We start from the raw sequence: 19,813 nt of genomic DNA, 5'->3' as shown, positions 1-19,813 counted from the left end.
AGTGCCCAGCTGGGACCAGTGCCCGAACCACCGGCTTGTCCCAGTGCTGCGGGAGCCTTTGTGCATCAACCCGGCCCCAGGCAACAATGGCAAGTTGTTGTTCCTTGGGAACGGGTGGGGACAAGAAAAGATAAACTTGCTCTGTACGGATGAAAGCAGGACAGCACCAAGCAGGGCCAAAATCAGACTTTTGTTTTTTAAGGGATGGGGTTTTGCACAGTGTAGTTGGGCTGTTGCCAGCGTGGCACGAGGACTGTCAGGGTGGGAGGAGGCTGGTTTAGCTCTTCAAAAATGAAGGGAGGCAAACCCAAAAGGCTTGCAGGAAGGGAAAGGTGCCCAGCCTGGGTTTTCTTCCTGCTGCTCCTGTGTGAAGCCCCTGCATGTCCCATCCAGGCTGCCTTCCTGGGCCTGGCTCTGAGCATGGCCCTGCGCTTGCTGCTGCGACGGGCCGTCTCTCCCTCCCCAGAGAGAAAAGGTCCCGGTGGAGGAGAGCCCTGAGCTCTCCACCGTTTGGCAAATCAACTTTAATGCCCAGGGAGGTACAAGCATTAAGCCAGTGGACTGCACCGGCTGTAGTGCTGGGTGGCTGTGGAACCAATCCTAGTGCTGCCCTGCCCCTAAAATGGAATTGCTGGGCTTCTACTAGGGGACAATTTTAGGTTTTCCATTCGTATTTTCCTCGACGTGGGAGGCAAGAGCCAGGCTGAACCCCACTCCCGCTCCTGGCAGGGATCAGGGCCAGGGGCTGGGATTGTTTTCAGCATGTGCCTGGCACCTCTTCTGTGTCGAAAGAACAAATCCCACCCTGGGAGGGAAATGGTGCCGGTTGGAATGAAGAGTGGGCTGGGCCCAGCCCCTCGGGGCTCGGCCTCCCCCCTGGCCTCGGGGAGCTGCAAAATGGCGGCAGCTGCCTGGGCAATTCCTCATTTAAAAAGCAAACCAGGCTTCCCTGGCGGGCCCCTCTGCAGCCGTCTTCTCCCTTTGAAGCTTTGCTTATCCTGTTTGCGGGTCTGGTGGCTTTTTCTTTCTTTCTTTCTTTCTTTCTTTCTGAAATGAACGCTGAGGTCTTGCTTCATACTGTGACTCTAGGCCCTCTACAAGGTAGGTGCAATGCCCCAGGCTGGCTGTGAGGCCCAGCGCTGCAGCCGGCCCCTCTATACACCATAAACCCATGGCTGGGTCCTTATTTGGGGAGGATTTAGTATTTCTCTGTGCAGAGGGAAAAGAAGTTGGAGGGGAAAAAACCCTCTCAGAGGTGTTCCTTTAGGACTGAAAAAAAAAAAAAAAAAAAAAAGAAAATCCTTGAAGGGACCCGCGATGCTTTAGTTAGCAGCAACCCCCTTCCCAAGCGATGCAGGCTTGGTGCTGGGTGTTTTCCGCATCTTTGGTGCCTTAAAACAGCTCCCCCAGTCTCCCAAGGACCCCTTCAAAAAGTCTCCTAAATGGGAATCCTGAAGGGGTGTAAAAAGGTAAAAAATAAGATGCTGGCCTACTTTTTAAATTTATGTTTTTCCCGCAGGGCGCTACATCTAGAAATATAGGAATTATTTTTGTTTTGGAAATGCTGAAATATGTAATTTTTTATCGTAAGAGATGATCTAGTTTGGACATGCGCTGTGTTGTAAATGAAATTGATGGGGACGGGGGGGGAAGGAGAAATCCATTAAGCAAACCTGTGTTACTTATCAGTTTGAATATTTGGGGGTATGTGTGTTGTTTTGGTTTTTGTTGTTTTTGTTTTGTTTTTTTTTTTTTCTTTTAATTCGGTTTATTTTGGGTTCATTCTGTGGCACTCAAATACCATAGATCCATGTCGCCATCTCATGGACCCCGTTCATGAAGTGCTGCTGCTGACTGATGGGTTCCACCCCCAGAGCCATGGCTGGCTGATTTTTGTCGTCGCCCATTGACTGTAATGGGAAAATAAAAAGTCTCATTTGTCTCGCTGTGCTGCTTCAGAAGGGGGCAGAGGAGTCAGAGGCATCTTCGGAGCTTTTTAAGGGAGTTTTTGGGGGAACCTGCATGGCTGCTGGGTGAAATTCAAGAAGCAAGAGCTACACTGTGCACGAAGCAACCAAAGCTGTAATTTTCAAGTAAAACCTCAAACTCTGCGCAGGCACGTGCTGCCTGTTGTACTAATAATGATGCATTAACTCTGAAGAGTTAAGAGAACAAACAGTGTTTTATGATTTAAGTTGCAAATGCTAACACAAAATCAGCATGCTGCTTATCTCCCAAAATGGGAGATCTATCATTGTGGCTACTAAGAACTGAGACGTACAGAACTTGAGGTAATCGTCCTTGAAGACTAAAAGAAAGAAGAAACAAAACAACGAAGTAGTCGGACTCCAGAACAAGATGTGGAACCCGCTGTCAAGATAAGAATGACTGATCAAGTATAATTCTGTGTATTTTGGATTAGGTAATGCTTTGTAGGTGCATAAATACATGTATGCGAACTCATGTAAGCTGTCACTCTCTGCGGAGGTGACCCAACGCTGCTGGACCTGAATAAAATCCTAGAGTAACCCACGACGGAGTTCGAGTCTCCTTTAACACCTGCCATGGGGCCCACACCCCCTCATCCCGCAGGCAGAGCGTTCAGCGGGAGTCTCTTGGGGGTGTCCAACCCCAGCTTCTGCCTCCCCTCCTGCTTGGAACCCCCCCTTACGTTGCACCCCCCCCCAGGAGAGGCCACCGTGCCCAGCACCTGGAACCAGTGACTCTGTGACATCAGCCCCGTTGCCGAGGGCACCGCGGGCAACAGGAGCACTGCGGGCACTGTGTCGGCTGCTGCGCTGGTGGTGAGGAGCCCTCCGGTCTTGCAGCTGCAGTGATGCATTCGCTTCCTTTCCTCGTCCTGCTGGCCACGTGCTGGGCTGCAGGCAGCACACGGGACAGCTGTGGGTGAGTGGCTCGAGGCTCTGGGAGGGAGCTCGGGCAACCCTTATGGGATTCACCGGAGGGTGCCCGCTTGTCCCCTTGTCCCCGCAGCTTCCCCCACGTGGGAGCCTCAGTTCCTTGCAGCACCCAGGCTGCTGGCACGGCCCATCCTCAGGGCTAACGCAGAAACAGGCTCAGATGGATGCGCCCCCCCAAGAGGGTTCCCTGGCCATGCTCTCCGGGCCTTGTGGGGAGGGAAGATGGCTGAGCTTCAGCCTGCACATCAGCAAGCCACAGAGCAGGATGGTAACGAGTTTCTGATTACAGAGGGACCTGCGGGCTCCGGCCCACGGCTTCTCAGCACGGCACGTCGCGCGTCGTCGGTGGCACAGACGCCCAGCCAGGCTCCTGGCCCTGGATTGTCAGCATCCAGGATCCCTGGGCGATAGGCACAGGACATATATGTGGAGGGTCCCTCATCAGCCCACAGTGGGTCCTCACAGCAGCCCACTGCTTCGTCGAGGCCAGGTAAGGAGGACCAGGGAACGGGGATATCCCCACGGCACTTGCAGATGCCCTGTCTGCGACACCGTGTGCTGCTCCCATACCGTTCCCTTGCAGTATGCCCAGTGCCTGGGCACTGCAGAGCCCCGCTCGGAGACTGCTCAGGAGAAGGCTGGGCTCGTGCCACTGCTTCCTAGCAGCCTCCAGCTTGACATGCCTCCAGCCAGAGGCATGCTAGGGCACTTGCACCCTCCACAGTGCTGCTTTCCCCTCTCCCTTGCCAAGCAGAAAGCAGAGAACTGCTGGGCTGCTGGGTGCATGGCTCCACTCCCTTTGATCCCTCTCTCGATCTGCCTTCCAGGTACATCACCATGTGGCGCGTGGTGATCGGAGCCACCCATTTGTCTCAGCTGGGCCCTGACACCCAAGTGCGCCATATTAAGCGGCTACTGGCTCACGAGCACTACACTAGTATCACAGAGGAGAATGACATTGCCTTGCTGGAATTGGACCAGCCTGTCCAGTGCAGCTACTCCATACAGCTTGCCTGCGTGCCTGACGCCTCGCTGAGAGTGTCAGAGCTGAAAAACTGCTACGTCAGCGGTTGGGGGTCCACAGCTGCAAGATGTGAGTTCCCAAAAAGTGCTCGGGTCCCGAGTGCAAGCCTGGCACGTTGGGGGAGATGGGCTGGGCTTCCTGACAGCAGAGGCGAGAGCCAGGGTCAGACTGCAGGGACATATGCCTGTAGAGAGATGGGCCTGGCACGCTACCCAAAGCAAGACAGAAATGAAACACTGGTACAATGCCTGTCATGATGCAAAGCCGAGCCCTAGGGAAAAGGGAGGTTCACCCAGGCAAGGGAGGAGAACTGGCAACGAGCTGCTGGGTGTTCATTCCTTTCTGTGCTCACAGCTGGAAGACCAACTGATGTCCTGCAGGAGGCCAAGGTCCGGCTCATCGACGTCAAACTCTGTAACAGCACCCGGTGGTACAGTGGGGCCGTCCACCCCCACAACCTGTGTGCTGGCTATCCGCAGGGCGGCATTGACACCTGCCAGGTAGGAGCGTGCGATGGCTTGTCCCCAGCAGCACAGACAGCCCTGTCACCACTGCCCAGACTCCGGCATGTGCTGTGACAGAGGAGGAGCCAGCCCCTGTGTTGCCACTGGCCACCCAACATCGCCTTAATCCTCTGGTCTCCACTGCAGGGCGACAGTGGTGGTCCTCTTGTTTGCAAAGATACCAGTGCTGACTACTTCTGGCTAGTTGGAGTCACCAGCTGGGGGAAAGGCTGTGCAAGAGCAAGACGGCCCGGAGTCTACACCTCCACTCAGCACTTTTACGACTGGATCTTGGTACAGATGGGGCTGCACCCAGCACTAACGGCTGCTCCAACACCACAGCCAGTCTTCACACCACAGCCAGTTTTCACTTCAACCCCCTTTCAGAAGCCAAGTCCAGTACCAACGCAAGAGAGCGGCTTTACATCCTGTCTATTTCCACGCCAGAAGCTGGTGGAATTCTTTAATCTGCTGCAGGAGCTCCTGCAGGTCCTAAGAGGAAAAAAGGCTTGAGTAGCCAGATGAATGGGATCCAGTGCAGGCTGCAGTGTACCATGACCATTCCCTTCTGGGGCAATGCCTGCTGATCCGATGGCAGCCTCAGTGTCAAAGGCCTCTTCTGTCCTGTCCCTGCTCACAAATGCTAGAGTACACACAAATGCTTAAGTTGCCTTAGTTCTTGAAATAAAGTTAACAGTTTTCACAGCTAACCATGCTCCAGTGCAATTCAGTCACCTGTGCAAAGCAAGGACTTCCATGGCTGGCTGGTCCCTGCCAAATGAGGCTGCAGGCAGCTAAGTGGGGCACAAAGGGAAGAGTTGCTCAAAAGGCCTGAATCCCTGTCTGGCCACAGAGGAGGGGGATGGTTCAGTGTAAGAAAGGAACATGGGTGATAGGGGGCAAGAGGTCTTGGGACAGCAGTTGGAAACACAAAGTGTCTTTGGCCGGCTACTGGGGGGATCCCTGTGTGTGTGTGTACAATGCACCAGTGAACTTCAAACTGGACTCTCTCATGACACAGGAGATCTAGAAAGACCCAACGTTTGCACCAATGACTGGCTAAGGAGCTTGACATCCAGCCACAGATATTACATGGACTCGATTTCCAGAGTGTTGCTTGAGGAATCCATGCACACGCTGTGCTTATGAATCTAGGGAATGAAGTTGTGGTTCACTAGCAAACATCCAGTCCTGATCATATGGAAAGGCAGAAAAGGAGCGGCCTGTGTTCACATTTATGTAAGTGGTGGTTACAAAGACCTGGGTGCCGGTAAAGGCGTTACTCTGTCTATGTCAATCTGTTTTGCCGGTTGCATTATTGGTGTAAATCTGTGTGTGTGTGTCTGCATCTGGCTCTTTGGAATGCACCATAAGTCTTCTGAACACACACACACACGTGAGGACAGCAGCAGCCACAAGGCTGGGCTGGGAGAAGCCTCCTGGGAGCGAGAGTCCACTGGATTCAGCTCTTGCAGACCTGAAAGGAGAAATCCCCTGTGTTCAGAAGTCTACTGAATCTAGCTGCTCTGCATGACTTTGCCCATGAAATTCTCTTTGTAAGCATCTGCTGGTTTGATAGCATCATTGGAGAGCTGATGAGAAGGAGAATGCTTGTCACAAACTAAGGGGCACTGGGTTTCTGTAGCATATGGAAACTGTTCCCACATCCCAAGAAAAAAAAAAAAAAAAAAAGAAATGAACACCTCTGCAACTACCTATAGCTACCAGGACTTCGTGAGTAGCCAAACAGACATACTAGCCCATTTTCTGCTCTGTGCCTACAGCAGTCCCCATGTCCTTGGACTGTATAGGGGTCTCATGCCTGTTGGGCCAAATAGATATGTTTTACCTTCACTACATTGGCGCCACCTGCGGCAAACACAAAGGAAGAGCGCAAACAGACTCCTGGGCAAAGCTGAAGCTTTTCTGGGTCACCTGCCTATCAGCTGGGGGCAAAAAAAGGAGAAGTGCTCAGTAAGACATCACCGTAGGCAGAATGCCAACATATTCAGGAGTGGTGGAACACTTGGAGCCCAGAGCCCGATTTAGCTGTCAAAGGCTCCTCACTGTAGTACAAGGCTAGGAGAGTCTTCCCCAAAAGCTATAGGGTTTTAAAAGCAACAGCATCAGCAAGCCATTGATAAGAAGATACAAAAAGAAAAGAGTTCTTGTTGGTTTACCCATGGTACATTACAGATGGATTCTGATGTGCTGTAAATGAGCAATGCTTTGCAGTTATCAATGCATTTGCTGTGCAGCAACTATGAATGTTTTCCAGGCACATCCCTATGATTTTTCCCGTGTGTCCACATGACCTAGACATCATTGCCAGTACTAGTCATGCCTCTCCCTCCAGTTTGGCCTTTTTAACTAGAGGTCCCCACTGCCCTTATTCCCTGTTACCTATATTCCTGTGAGTCAAGGGCATGTTCACAGTATACAAATGACTCGGCTGTTACGTATTTTTACTTAGCAGGCAGTTAGGTCCAGCTACCCCAACCTCAGTAGGACAGAGGCTTTATTTCAGTTTTAGAACAAATCTACTGCATCTTTACAGGACGTGCTGGCACAGCAGTAACAGCTCAAAGTTTGGATAGGCAGATAGCCTGTGTGCCAGCACAGGAAGATGACTCCAGATGATCCACCCGTTCCCACAGACACCACAGCTGAAGTAGTTCAGATTCCAGCTGCTTACCAGTGAGCCCTGCCGAGGCAGATGCTCTCCACCTCTCTGCAGGAACTTGGATCAACTGTTCTGCAGCCTGGGCCTGTTCATTCCCTAGTCCAGGTGGAATACAGCAAATGAAGGCAAGGCAGAGGACTCTCGGAGCAGTGTCCAATCACACATAGAACACTAAGAGACGGATTCATCTACACAGAGGTTCTGTCTACAATAGGACTGCCAATACCAAGTCCATTTGCCTCAGATTTCCTGTACAGCCTGTGCAATCAATGCATTCAAGGCTGACCTGACACATCCTAGAGGAAAGGCTTTTATTAGGTAAGCTCAATCATGCATAAACCCCACCCCTGAACCAAATGAACTTCCCTTGACTACAGTGGGAGCCCAGATATCTCATTCAGGTGGACACACCCAGTCATAGCTGCAATGATTTCTACCATGAATGTCAGCAAGGAAGCCCATGTCTGACAAGGTACTTGACAGAGAATAGCAGGAGGCTGGTCCTGAGGGCATCTGTTCCCCCGTAGATGCTGAGCAGAAAGCTGATACATTATGGGCTCTCACAGGATGCAGGAGACAGATCACAGCCCAAATGACAGCTAAACACACCCAACTACACAGGTTTTATCTGGTGAGAGAAAAACGAACAATATAGGAAAGCTTTTTAAACCACAGGAGAAGACAAGACATAGAAGTTGGTGTAATCAAGAATAAAAAGTAACATACAGGCCACATGTCAGCTGGGACTATTATTAGCTAAAATTCCCTCAGCTAAGAGCTGCGACACTACCCTTACTATGCTACAAGCATGCGTGCTCTGGAACCTGTCCTGTCCAGATGCACCCCAGCAGTCTGTACAACACACACACACAAAAAAAAATTAGAATGACACAATTTCCCAAGTCCTGTTTTCCTCGCAGTTGAAACCCGGGACACAAATCTCAGTCCATCTAGTCAGGGTGACGAATTAGGTTTCACCTCACTAGTCTGAAACGTTCCAGGGCTGAGACCGTGCAAAACTAGGACCTTTTCTTAGCTAGGTTTAGCTATGAGTTCTGCAGACACTGAACACTGATATAACCATATTAATAAAAGAGAAGTCATCAGTAGACGTGACTTATAAAGGACAGTAAGACAAAGCTAGTCAGAAGTGCAAAAAGTGGTAACAACATATGGTACTTTGTCACTAGAGACGACAACAGGAAACAAAATCTAAACATCTTGAAACAGCTTGATTTCTGACACAGTGATAAACAGCCAGGTGCCTGCCACGGGAAATGTTCCATCTCCTTTCGCAGACAAGAATGGCCTTGGGAGGGGAAGCATTCCTCCAAACTGCCCAGGCAGGGGAAGGGAAGGTGATCTCCACTGCAGTGTTCATTCTCTTCAGGTCCCATCAAAGCACACTGGGATTTTGACCAGTTAAGGTAAAAAGCTGTGATTCATGGTATTCTTCTTGTGGTCCTCAGAATCCTGACCCTGTGGTCAAGCCAAGTTATATTTTCACCTTTCCCCAGACTATTCATCCAACCCCAGAATACTAATTCAGTGCAACAAACTCTAGGTATTACCTTATTCATTTAGACTGACAAAATGATAGGACTTAGAGATACAGAATCAAGCCACAGGACAAAAGAACCCAGTCATTAGGAGATGCTAATCCCCTTGAGCAAACAGCAGATTGAAAAAAAAACCCTGCACAGTTCCCAGTTGCTTTTTGTCCTCTCACGGTTTTAGTAGATCCCCTTTCTTCAATTACAGACAGCAGACACCATTTTCAAAGTATCACAAGCACCATACATTTCAAGAACTGTTTCACCTGTAAATACATTCTCTACTCTATACAGTATTGGCTGCTAAAGTGCCATGTAGCACCTTGATGCTGATACCTTGCTGCTAAGGAGCATAAACTGCACTTTGTCTTGTTAGGAAGTGTGGAAAACCAGAAGGAATTTTTCAGTCCTCTATATTTACCCATATTTAAAATATCTAAACATAGGCCTGAAACTGCCTTTATTTCCCCCTCTCCACCCCATGTGGGTTGCGTTCTAACAAAACTACTGTAATGCAATTTTCCCCTCTCTAAGTACCAAGCACTGCTCTAATAAAACAGTGACATAAAACCACGTGGTTTGCTAATTTGTGGCACAAAATAAAAGGCCAGCTGAGTCGCAAGACAGAACTGTCATTTGAAATGAGAGCATAGGACAACCCTAAGGTGATTTGAAATTCAGGTTTATATTAGGCCTCATTAAGCAGTTCAGAGAAATTAATACATCTTTTTATTGCATCTTTTTTAATTTTTACCTCATTACCTTTACAGAATGAGGTACAGAAATACACAAATAAAAATACAGTATTTCTAAAGCACAAAATATTTTGATATTACATTCTTTCAAGTCTTATCATCTCTTGGCTATGAAAGTGGAAAAGGCAAGAACCTTCACGGTTCATTAAAAAAACCCCAAACGACAAAACAATGATAAAAAATCTGGCATATGAGTTGGATGTTGCTTCCGAAATAATTTCAAAGCAGGCAGTCCCAAATATTCAGATAATTAAGAAGCAAGCTGCCAGTTGCCTTTTAGATAAGGATTATATTTATCATAAGATTGAAGCCAACTTACTTTTACAAACTGTAGTTTAAAGACAGATTTGCTCTATTCTGTCACCTTGGACCCAGTTATCAGAGGATCTCCATGCTGTCTGCGATCTATTGCCGCAGCTGCTGAGCTGGTGGAAAAGGCAAAGAATATTGTGCTAGGCCATTATCTCGTAGTCGCTGTTCCCCATGAGCTTGAACTTTTACTAACTAAATATGCAGAAAAAGCACTTTCTGCACAAAGGACACACAGATATGAAATGATCCTTTTGCTAACGGAGAATGTCAAACTTGAGAGATCAAAGACTCTTAACCCTGCTACCTTACTCCCAGTGACTGAACCTGAAAGATCGCACGACTGTGTAGCTGTCTTGAAAACTATAAGCAAGACTAGAGAAGATTTGAGGGACACGCCGGTGGAACACCCTGATTTGAATCTCTTTACTGACGGATCTTCCTTTTATCTTCACGGTAAGAGATTTAGGGGCTTTGCAATAGCTACTGAAAAGTTTGTTCTCATCGCTGAACAACTTGCCACCGACATTAGGAGCTCAAGCTGCAGAATTGAGAGCACTAACCAAAGCAGCATTGTATGCTAAGAATAAACGAGTTAATATTTACACTGACTCGAAGTATGCCTATGGCATTTGTCATGCAGTCGGTGCATTGTGGAAAGAAAGAGGCTTTCTAACATCTGCAGGTAAAACCATTGCACATGGGTCTTTGATTAATGACTTGTTGTTGGCAATACAAGAGCCAAAGGAAGTTGCGGTAATTTATATACCTGCTCATACGAAGCGCACCGATCAGCTTGCGACAGGTAATGTTCTTGCAGATGCCGCAGCACGAGCCGCCGCTCCTAAAAATTACCCCACGACTGAAGTTGTGGTTGCTAATTTCTTTTCTATCCCAAACCCTGATACCCTTTATCATGATGTCCCGACCACCGAAATGGAAGAATGGAAGAAGATGCAAGCTGTGCAAGATAAAGGGATCTGGACCCTGAATGGTAAACCTCTATTGCCCAGAAGGTATGTACTGCCACTTGCCCGTTGGTACCATGAGAAGGGGCATGGAGGTCCCGAAGCAGTAGCCTCAAAGGTAACCCAGCTATGGGCAGCACCAGGAATCTCTTCAGCAGCTAAGAAACTGACTGAAGGATGTTCTTCGTGTAAGAGATATGGAGATATAAGGCCAAAAGTAACGCCAGGGAAGAGGCCGCCAGCAGTCTGTCCTTTTCAGAAACTTCAGATTGATTTTGCGGAAATGCCAGCCGCTCTCCGGTATAAATATTTGCTGGTAATAGTAGATCAACTCTCTGGGTGGGTAGAAGCTTTCCCGACCCGGAAGAACGATTCAAAAATAGTTGTAAAAATCTTGCTTAAGGAAATCGTTCCTCGATATGGCGTGCCTGAGGTGATAGACTCTGACCGTGGACCGCATTTTACAGCAGCTATTTTATTACAAGTTTATGTAACCCTAGACATCAAAGGACAGTTTCATACTCCGTATCACCCACCTTCATCAGGGCAAGTAGAAAGAATGAATAGAACAATTAAGGAGAAGTTAGCGAAAGTATGCAGTGAAACTGGATTAAAGTGGCCAGAGGCATTAAATTTAGTTTGATGGGATCTTAGAACTACTCCAAAGCAGCCGTTAGGAATTAGTCCAGCAGAGGTCCTATCTGGACGAATTTTAGCTGTACCTGGTTTGCATATTTCAGCAAAAACTGCACTACTGGATGGAGAGGAGAATGTCACTCAAGATTTATTATATTTACAAGATTCCTTTCAGAAAATTAGAAAATATGCATATTGGTACCAAGGTGCGACACCAGAAGTACAGGTTCATGATTCTAAGGTGGGAGATGAAGTGCTTGCTGGTAAAAACATTTAAACGAAAGAATAAGATGTTGCCAAAATGGGAAGTAAGCCATATGATGCAAATTGTGCAACGAGACAATGTATCATGGGGTGTTAGTGATTTATGGCAATGGGCTACTTCCTGGATTCCTGATTTTCCAACTTTAATCAAGAAGATTCTAATGGTAGTTGTTTTAGTCATAATCATTTGGATCATGGTAATGTTTGTGTGTCAGTGTTGTGTCTCGTGTTTATCTCGAATTCCCACCAGATCCTATTGTATCCGATAGGATAGCGAGTATCCTAAAAGAAAAGGGGGGACTGTTGGGAAAATGTTGCAATGCAGTGCTGCTGCACAAGCTGTTCTATCAGCTCTGTCCCCTGTATAGCCCCAGCCCAGGGCTGCAAGCACAGTCAACTGAATAGAGCATCAATAAAATGTTGTAACAAAGGTAATGATGGGCCTGACAGTTCAAAGGATGTTGATGTATGAGAAACTGACCCTTAGCTACCGAAGCGATGGGAGATCTATCATTGTGGCTACTAAGAACTGAGACGTACAGAACTTGAGGTAATCGTCCTTGAAGACTAAAAGAAAGAAGAAACAAAACAACGAAGTAGTCGGACTCCAGAACAAGATGTGGAACCCGCTGTCAAGATAAGAATGACTGATCAAGTATAATTCTGTGTATTTTGGATTAGGTAATGCTCTGTAGGTGCATAAATACATGTATGCGAACTCATGTAAGCTGTCACTCTCTGCGGAGGTGACCCAACGCTGCTGGACCTGAATAAAATCCTAGAGTAACCCACGACGGAGTTCGAGTCTCCTTTAACACCTGCCATGGGGCCCACACCCCCTCATCCCGCAGGCAGAGCGTTCAGCGGGAGTCTCTTGGGGGTGTCCAACCCCAGCTTCTGCCTCCCCTCCTGCTTGGAACCCCCCCTTACGTTGCACCCCCCCCCAGGAGAGGCCACCGTGCCCAGCACCTGGAACCAGTGACTCTGTGACATCAGCCCCGTTGCCGAGGGCACCGCGGGCAACAGGAGCACTGCGGGCACTGTGTCGGCTGCTGCGCTGGTGGTGAGGAGCCCTCCGGTCTTGCAGCTGCAGTGATGCATTCGCTTCCTTTCCTCGTCCTGCTGGCCACGTGCTGGGCTGCAGGCAGCACACGGGACAGCTGTGGGTGAGTGGCTCGAGGCTCTGGGAGGGAGCTCGGGCAACCCTTATGGGATTCACCGGAGGGTGCCCGCTTGTCCCCTTGTCCCCGCAGCTTCCCCCACGTGGGAGCCTCAGTTCCTTGCAGCACCCAGGCTGCTGGCACGGCCCATCCTCAGGGCTAACGCAGAAACAGGCTCAGATGGATGCGCCCCCCCAAGAGGGTTCCCTGGCCATGCTCTCCGGGCCTTGTGGGGAGGGAAGATGGCTGAGCTTCAGCCTGCACATCAGCAAGCCACAGAGCAGGATGGTAACGAGTTTCTGATTACAGAGGGACCTGCGGGCTCCGGCCCACGGCTTCTCAGCACGGCACGTCGCGCGTCGTCGGTGGCACAGACGCCCAGCCAGGCTCCTGGCCCTGGATTGTCAGCATCCAGGATCCCTGGGCGATAGGCACAGGACATATATGTGGAGGGTCCCTCATCAGCCCACAGTGGGTCCTCACAGCAGCCCACTGCTTCGTCGAGGCCAGGTAAGGAGGACCAGGGAACGGGGATATCCCCACGGCACTTGCAGATGCCCTGTCTGCGACACCGTGTGCTGCTCCCATACCGTTCCCTTGCAGTATGCCCAGTGCCTGGGCACTGCAGAGCCCCGCTCGGAGACTGCTCAGGAGAAGGCTGGGCTCGTGCCACTGCTTCCTAGCAGCCTCCAGCTTGACATGCCTCCAGCCAGAGGCATGCTAGGGCACTTGCACCCTCCACAGTGCTGCTTTCCCCTCTCCCTTGCCAAGCAGAAAGCAGAGAACTGCTGGGCTGCTGGGTGCATGGCTCCACTCCCTTTGATCCCTCTCTCGATCTGCCTTCCAGGTACATCACCATGTGGCGCGTGGTGATCGGAGCCACCCATTTGTCTCAGCTGGGCCCTGACACCCAAGTGCGCCATATTAAGCGGCTACTGGCTCACGAGCACTACACTAGTATCACAGAGGAGAATGACATTGCCTTGCTGGAATTGGACCAGCCTGTCCAGTGCAGCTACTCCATACAGCTTGCCTGCGTGCCTGACGCCTCGCTGAGAGTGTCAGAGCTGAAAAACTGCTACGTCAGCGGTTGGGGGTCCACAGCTGCAAGATGTGAGTTCCCAAAAAGTGCTCGGGTCCCGAGTGCAAGCCTGGCACGTTGGGGGAGATGGGCTGGGCTTCCTGACAGCAGAGGCGAGAGCCAGGGTCAGACTGCAGGGACATATGCCTGTAGAGAGATGGGCCTGGCACGCTACCCAAAGCAAGACAGAAATGAAACACTGGTACAATGCCTGTCATGATGCAAAGCCGAGCCCTAGGGAAAAGGGAGGTTCACCCAGGCAAGGGAGGAGAACTGGCAACGAGCTGCTGGGTGTTCATTCCTTTCTGTGCTCACAGCTGGAAGACCAACTGATGTCCTGCAGGAGGCCAAGGTCCGGCTCATCGACGTCAAACTCTGTAACAGCACCCGGTGGTACAGTGGGGCCGTCCACCCCCACAACCTGTGTGCTGGCTATCCGCAGGGCGGCATTGACACCTGCCAGGTAGGAGCGTGCGATGGCTTGTCCCCAGCAGCACAGACAGCCCTGTCACCACTGCCCAGACTCCGGCATGTGCTGTGACAGAGGAGGAGCCAGCCCCTGTGTTGCCACTGGCCACCCAACATCGCCTTAATCCTCTGGTCTCCACTGCAGGGCGACAGTGGTGGTCCTCTTGTTTGCAAAGATACCAGTGCTGACTACTTCTGGCTAGTTGGAGTCACCAGCTGGGGGAAAGGCTGTGCAAGAGCAAGACGGCCCGGAGTCTACACCTCCACTCAGCACTTTTACGACTGGATCTTGGTACAGATGGGGCTGCACCCAGCACTAACGGCTGCTCCAACACCACAGCCAGTCTTCACACCACAGCCAGTTTTCACTTCAACCCCCTTTCAGAAGCCAAGTCCCGTACCAACGCAAGAGAGCGGCTTTACATCCTGTCTATTTCCACGCCAGAAGCTGGTGGAATTCTTTAATCTGCTGCAGGAGCTCCTGCAGGTCCTAAGAGGAAAAAAGGCTTGAGTAGCCAGATGAATGGGATCCAGTGCAGGCTGCAGTGTACCATGACCATTCCCTTCTGGGGCAATGCCTGCTGATCCGATGGCAGCCTCAGTGTCAAAGGCCTCTTCTGTCCTGTCCCTGCTCACAAATGCTAGAGTACACACAAATGCTTAAGTTGCCTTAGTTCTTGAAATAAAGTTAACAGTTTTCACAGCTAACCATGCTCCAGTGCAATTCAGTCACCTGTGCAAAGCAAGGACTTCCATGGCTGGCTGGTCCCTGCCAAATGAGGCTGCAGGCAGCTAAGTGGGGCACAAAGGGAAGAGTTGCTCAAAAGGCCTGAATCCCTGTCTGGCCACAGAGGAGGGGGATGGTTCAGTGTAAGAAAGGAACATGGGTGATAGGGGGCAAGAGGTCTTGGGACAGCAGTTGGAAACACAAAGTGTCTTTGGCCGGCTACTGGGGGGATCCCTGTGTGTGTGTGTACAATGCACCAGTGAACTTCATCGAAGCTCCCCCAGCTCCACGTCAGCTCCACTTCTGTTTGGGAAATTGAGCCAATCGGCTGCGCCTCTGCGATAACGTATTGAAGAAGGGATGTGGTGACGGGCAGTCGGACTTGTGAGGAGGAGTTGCTGCAGCTGCATGAACAACAAGGTCAGTGGAGGAACGGAGGAAGAAAGGAGGGGGGAGGTGTGCCGGAGCAGAGACCCCCCTGTATCCTGTGGGGAGACGGCAGGGCGGCCCCCCCCGCCACCCATGAAGATCTACGGTGGAGCAGACATTGATTTACAGCCTGTTGTTCCTGCTCAGCTGATCAAGGTTCTGTGCCCGAAGAAGGCCGGGATCTCATGGAAAAAGGTAGCCCCACTGCTGTAATTCAGTGCTGGGAGGATTGCAGCATGTGGGGGAGTCCCACGCCGCAGCAGCTCGGGAAGGGCTGCAGCCGTGGGAGAGAATCCAGTCGGAGGAAGTTAGTGACCCGTGATGGAGCAGTGTGGGGAACGCTGCGGCCCATGGGAGGAATTCAAGTCAGAGAAAGTTTGTGGAGGACTGTCTCCTGTGAGAGGGGGACCACGATGGAGCAGGGGGTAACAAGTTTTGGACACTCCCCTCACCGAAGATGAAGGAAGTGGCAGCACTGCCTGCACCCCCCATTCCCTGCCCCTGCGCCACTGGGGGAGGAGGTAGAGATATCGGGAGCAGAACTGAGCCCGGGAAGAAGGGAGGGGTGGGGGGAAAGTGTTCTCAAGATGTGGCAATGCTTCTCACTGTCCTACTCTGTTATGTGTTGTTAGTGTCTGTAATAAATGTATGTTCTTTTTTTTCTTCCCCTAACGAGTCTGCCTTTTGCTCATGATCATAAAAGGGGGATTTTCCCCCATCCCAGTCCTATCTTGAACCCCAAGCCTGGCTCTCTGTCCCTTCTCATTGCCGGAGGGGAAGGGAGAGAGAGGTGCTGCATTGTGGTTGGCTGTCAATCAGGCCTAAACCACGACAACTTCAAACTGGACTCTCTCATGACACAGGAGATCTAGAAAGACCCAACGTTTGCACCAATGACTGGCTAAGGAGCTTGACATCCAGCCACAGATATTACATGGACTCGATTTCCAGAGTGTTGCTTGAGGAATCCATGCACACGCTGTGCTTATGAATCTAGGGAATGAAGTTGTGGTTCACTAGCAAACATCCAGTCCTGATCATATGGAAAGGCAGAAAAGGAGCGGCCTGTGTTCACATTTATGTAAGTGGTGGTTACAAAGACCTGGGTGCCGGTAAAGGCGTTACTCTGTCTATGTCAATCTGTTTTGCCGGTTGCATTATTGGTGTAAATCTGTGTGTGTGTGTCTGCATCTGGCTCTTTGGAATGCACCATAAGTCTTCTGAACACACACACACACGTGAGGACAGCAGCAGCCACAAGGCTGGGCTGGGAGAAGCCTCCTGGGAGCGAGAGTCCACTGGATTCAGCTCTAGCAGACCTGAAAGGAGAAATCCCCTGTGTTCAGAAGTCTACTGAATCTAGCTGCTCTGTAACAGAATGGGGAAGGAAACCCAAAGAAACTCTGCAGCAGAGATCACAGGGGTGGGCAGAGAGGCAGCACTGGCGAAGCTGTGAAAGCAATGGGGCGGGCTGGCAGTTGGGTTTGTACTGTATAGTAACTAGACTGCCTTATAACGAAAGTGCAGGAAGAATGCAAGCTCAAAGCTGTATAAAAAAAAATGATGTAGTGTTTGTTTTCTCCAGTATGTACCATTAAAGCATCTGAGCAGGACCCTTCTCTGCAGGTCCAAGAGTGTCCTAGCTCTCCTGGAATGCTTTGCCTTGATAACTAGCAACCATGGGGATGCTCTTGCCCTTTCTTTGACCGTGATGTGCAGTGGCCTGCACCAAGTCAAGGAAGGTCATGCCCAGACAGTCTCCCACAAGAAGGGGAGAGGCCCAGCTGCCCATCACCAGAGCTCTCGGGGCATGAGAAAAATCACTTTCCTCTCTGAAGACCAGCTCTAACTAGCCCCAGAAATCTAGAACAAAGGGAAAACACAGACTCAGGGTCCAGGGCTTAGACAGATGGGGGCTTCTCTTCTCTTTATCCGACAAATTCCCGCTCCTCTTCTGCAGGTCAGAGCTCTGGAGAGGAGCAGGACATGAAACTGCTGAGAAGCATGAAAGCAACAGCTACACTCTGCTGTGGTTCTTTCAAATTTGCTCTAGGGCAGCATGGGCTCTTCAGAGGGTCACCACCTCACCCCTTCCAACCTAGACACGAGCAGCACAGAAACCCCAGGCTGTCACCAGCAGAAGACAAATCTTTCCATGCCTGTAGAGTTTCACCCTTTGCCACAGGCTTTGCTCTGCCTGCGGGAAAAAAGAGCAGAGCTGCTAATCACTTAGGAGGAGTGCAGTAAGTAGAGCCTTTCTTACCTCCAGTTCTTCCATGACTTTGCCCATGAAATTCTCTTTGTAAGCATCTGCTGGTTTGATAGCATCATTGGAGAGCTGATGAGAAGGAGAATGCTTGTCACAAACTAAGGGGCACTGGGTTTCTCTAGCATATGGAAACTGTTCCCACATCCCAAGAAAAAAAAAAAAAAAAAAAAGAAATGAACACCTCTGCAACTACCTATAGCTACCAGGACTTCGTGAGTAGCCAAACAGACATACTAGCCCATTTTCTGCTCTGTGCCTACAGCAGTCCCCATGTCCTTGGACTGTATAGGGGTCTCATGCCTGTTGGGCCAAATAGATATGTTTTACCTTCACTACATTGGCGCCACCTGCGGCAAACACAAAGGAAGAGCGCAAACAGACTCCTGGGCAAAGCTGAAGCTTTTCTGGGTCACCTGCCTATCAGCTGGGGGCAAAAAAAGGAGAAGTGCTCAGTAAGACATCACCGTAGGCAGAATGCCAACATATTCAGGAGTGGTGGAACACTTGGAGCCCAGAGCCCGATTTAGCTGTCAAAGGCTCCTCACTGTAGTACAAGGCTAGGAGAGTCTTCCCCAAAAGCTATAGGGTTTTAAAAGCAACAGCATCAGCAAGCCATTGATAAGAAGATACAAAAAGAAAAGAGTTCTTGTTGGTTTACCCATGGTACATTACAGATGGATTCTGATGTGCTGTAAATGAGCAATGCTTTGCAGTTATCAATGCATTTGCTGTGCAGCAACTATGAATGTTTTCCAGGCACATCCCTATGATTTTTCCCGTGTGTCCACATGACCTAGACATCATTGCCAGTACTAGTCATGCCTCTCCCTCCAGTTTGGCCTTTTTAACTAGAGGTCCCCACTGCCCTTATTCCCTGTTACCTATATTCCTGTGAGTCAAGGGCATGTTCACAGTATACAAATGACTCGGCTGTTACGTATTTTTACTTAGCAGGCAGTTAGGTCCAGCTACCCCAACCTCAGTAGGACAGAGGCTTTATTTCAGTTTTAGAACAAATCTACTGCATCTTTACAGGACGTGCTGGCACAGCAGTAACAGCTCAAAGTTTGGATAGGCAGATAGCCTGTGTGCCAGCACAGGAAGATGACTCCAGATGATCCACCCGTTCCCACAGACACCACAGCTGAAGTAGTTCAGATTCCAGCTGCTTACCAGTGAGCCCTGCCGAGGCAGATGCTCTCCACCTCTCTGCAGGAACTTGGATCAACTGTTCTGCAGCCTGGGCCTGTTCATTCCCTAGTCCAGGTGGAATACAGCAAATGAAGGCAAGGCAGAGGACTCTCGGAGCAGTGTCCAATCACACATAGAACACTAAGAGACGGATTCATCTACACAGAGGTTCTGTCTACAATAGGACTGCCAATACCAAGTCCATTTGCCTCAGATTTCCTGTACAGCCTGTGCAATCAATGCATTCAAGGCTGACCTGACACATCCTAGAGGAAAGGCTTTTATTAGGTAAGCTCAATCATGCCCTAAACCCCACCCCTGAACCAAATGAACTTCCCTTGACTACAGTGGGAGCCCAGATATCTCATTCAGGTGGACACACCCAGTCATAGCTGCAATGATTTCTACCATGAATGTCAGCAAGGAAGCCCATGTCTGACAAGGTACTTGACAGAGAATAGCAGGAGGCTGGTCCTGAGGGCATCTGTTCCCCCGTAGATGCTGAGCAGAAAGCTGATACATTATGGGCTCTCACAGGATGCAGGAGACAGATCACAGCCCAAATGACAGCTAAACACACCCAACTACACAGGTTTTATCTGGTGAGAGAAAAACGAACAATATAGGAAAGCTTTTTAAACCACAGGAGAAGACAAGACATAGAAGTTGGTGTAATCAAGAATAAAAAGTAACATACAGGCCACATGTCAGCTGGGACTATTATTAGCTAAAATTCCCTCAGCTAAGAGCTGCGACACTACCCTTACTATGCTACAAGCATGCGTGCTCTGGAACCTGTCCTGTCCAGATGCACCCCAGCAGTCTGTACAACACACACACACACAAAAAAAATTAGAATGACACAATTTCCC

General features: G+C 50.0%; 3 protein-coding genes across 3 annotated transcripts; all 3 read left to right on the top strand.

Moving 5' to 3' along the window:
* The first annotated feature begins 2,422 nt into the window (after nt 1-2,422).
* On the top strand, nt 2,423-5,158 carry LOC122154134 (acrosin-like). Its single transcript, XM_042800707.1, has 5 exons — nt 2,423-2,907; nt 3,211-3,411; nt 3,749-4,014; nt 4,300-4,445; nt 4,596-5,158. Exons 1-5 carry the CDS (start codon nt 2,837-2,839, stop codon nt 4,959-4,961), a joined length of 1,050 nt encoding a protein of 349 aa, XP_042656641.1. The 5' UTR covers nt 2,423-2,836; the 3' UTR covers nt 4,962-5,158.
* Nucleotides 5,159-9,631: 4,473 nt separating this feature from the next.
* Nucleotides 9,632-11,961, top strand: LOC116961848 (uncharacterized protein K02A2.6-like). Its single transcript, XM_042800711.1, has 2 exons — nt 9,632-10,204; nt 10,692-11,961. The coding sequence occupies exons 1-2, from the start codon at nt 9,994-9,996 to the stop codon at nt 11,357-11,359; spliced, it is 879 nt and encodes a 292-aa protein (XP_042656645.1). The 5' UTR covers nt 9,632-9,993; the 3' UTR covers nt 11,360-11,961.
* Nucleotides 11,962-12,323: 362 nt separating this feature from the next.
* LOC122154136 (acrosin-like) lies at nt 12,324-15,033 on the top strand. Its single transcript, XM_042800709.1, has 5 exons — nt 12,324-12,782; nt 13,086-13,286; nt 13,624-13,889; nt 14,175-14,320; nt 14,471-15,033. The coding sequence occupies exons 1-5, from the start codon at nt 12,712-12,714 to the stop codon at nt 14,834-14,836; spliced, it is 1,050 nt and encodes a 349-aa protein (XP_042656643.1). The 5' UTR covers nt 12,324-12,711; the 3' UTR covers nt 14,837-15,033.
* Nucleotides 15,034-19,813: the final 4,780 nt, after the last annotated feature.

Source organism: Tyto alba, unplaced genomic scaffold, assembly GCF_018691265.1.
Source record: "Tyto alba isolate M040663 unplaced genomic scaffold, T.alba_DEE_v4.0 Super-Scaffold_32, whole genome shotgun sequence".
In the NCBI taxonomy this organism is placed as follows: domain Eukaryota; kingdom Metazoa; phylum Chordata; class Aves; order Strigiformes; family Tytonidae; genus Tyto; species Tyto alba.
The sequence above is the reverse complement of the archived record's forward strand: the minus strand, read 5'-3'. Positions and strand labels throughout refer to the sequence as shown.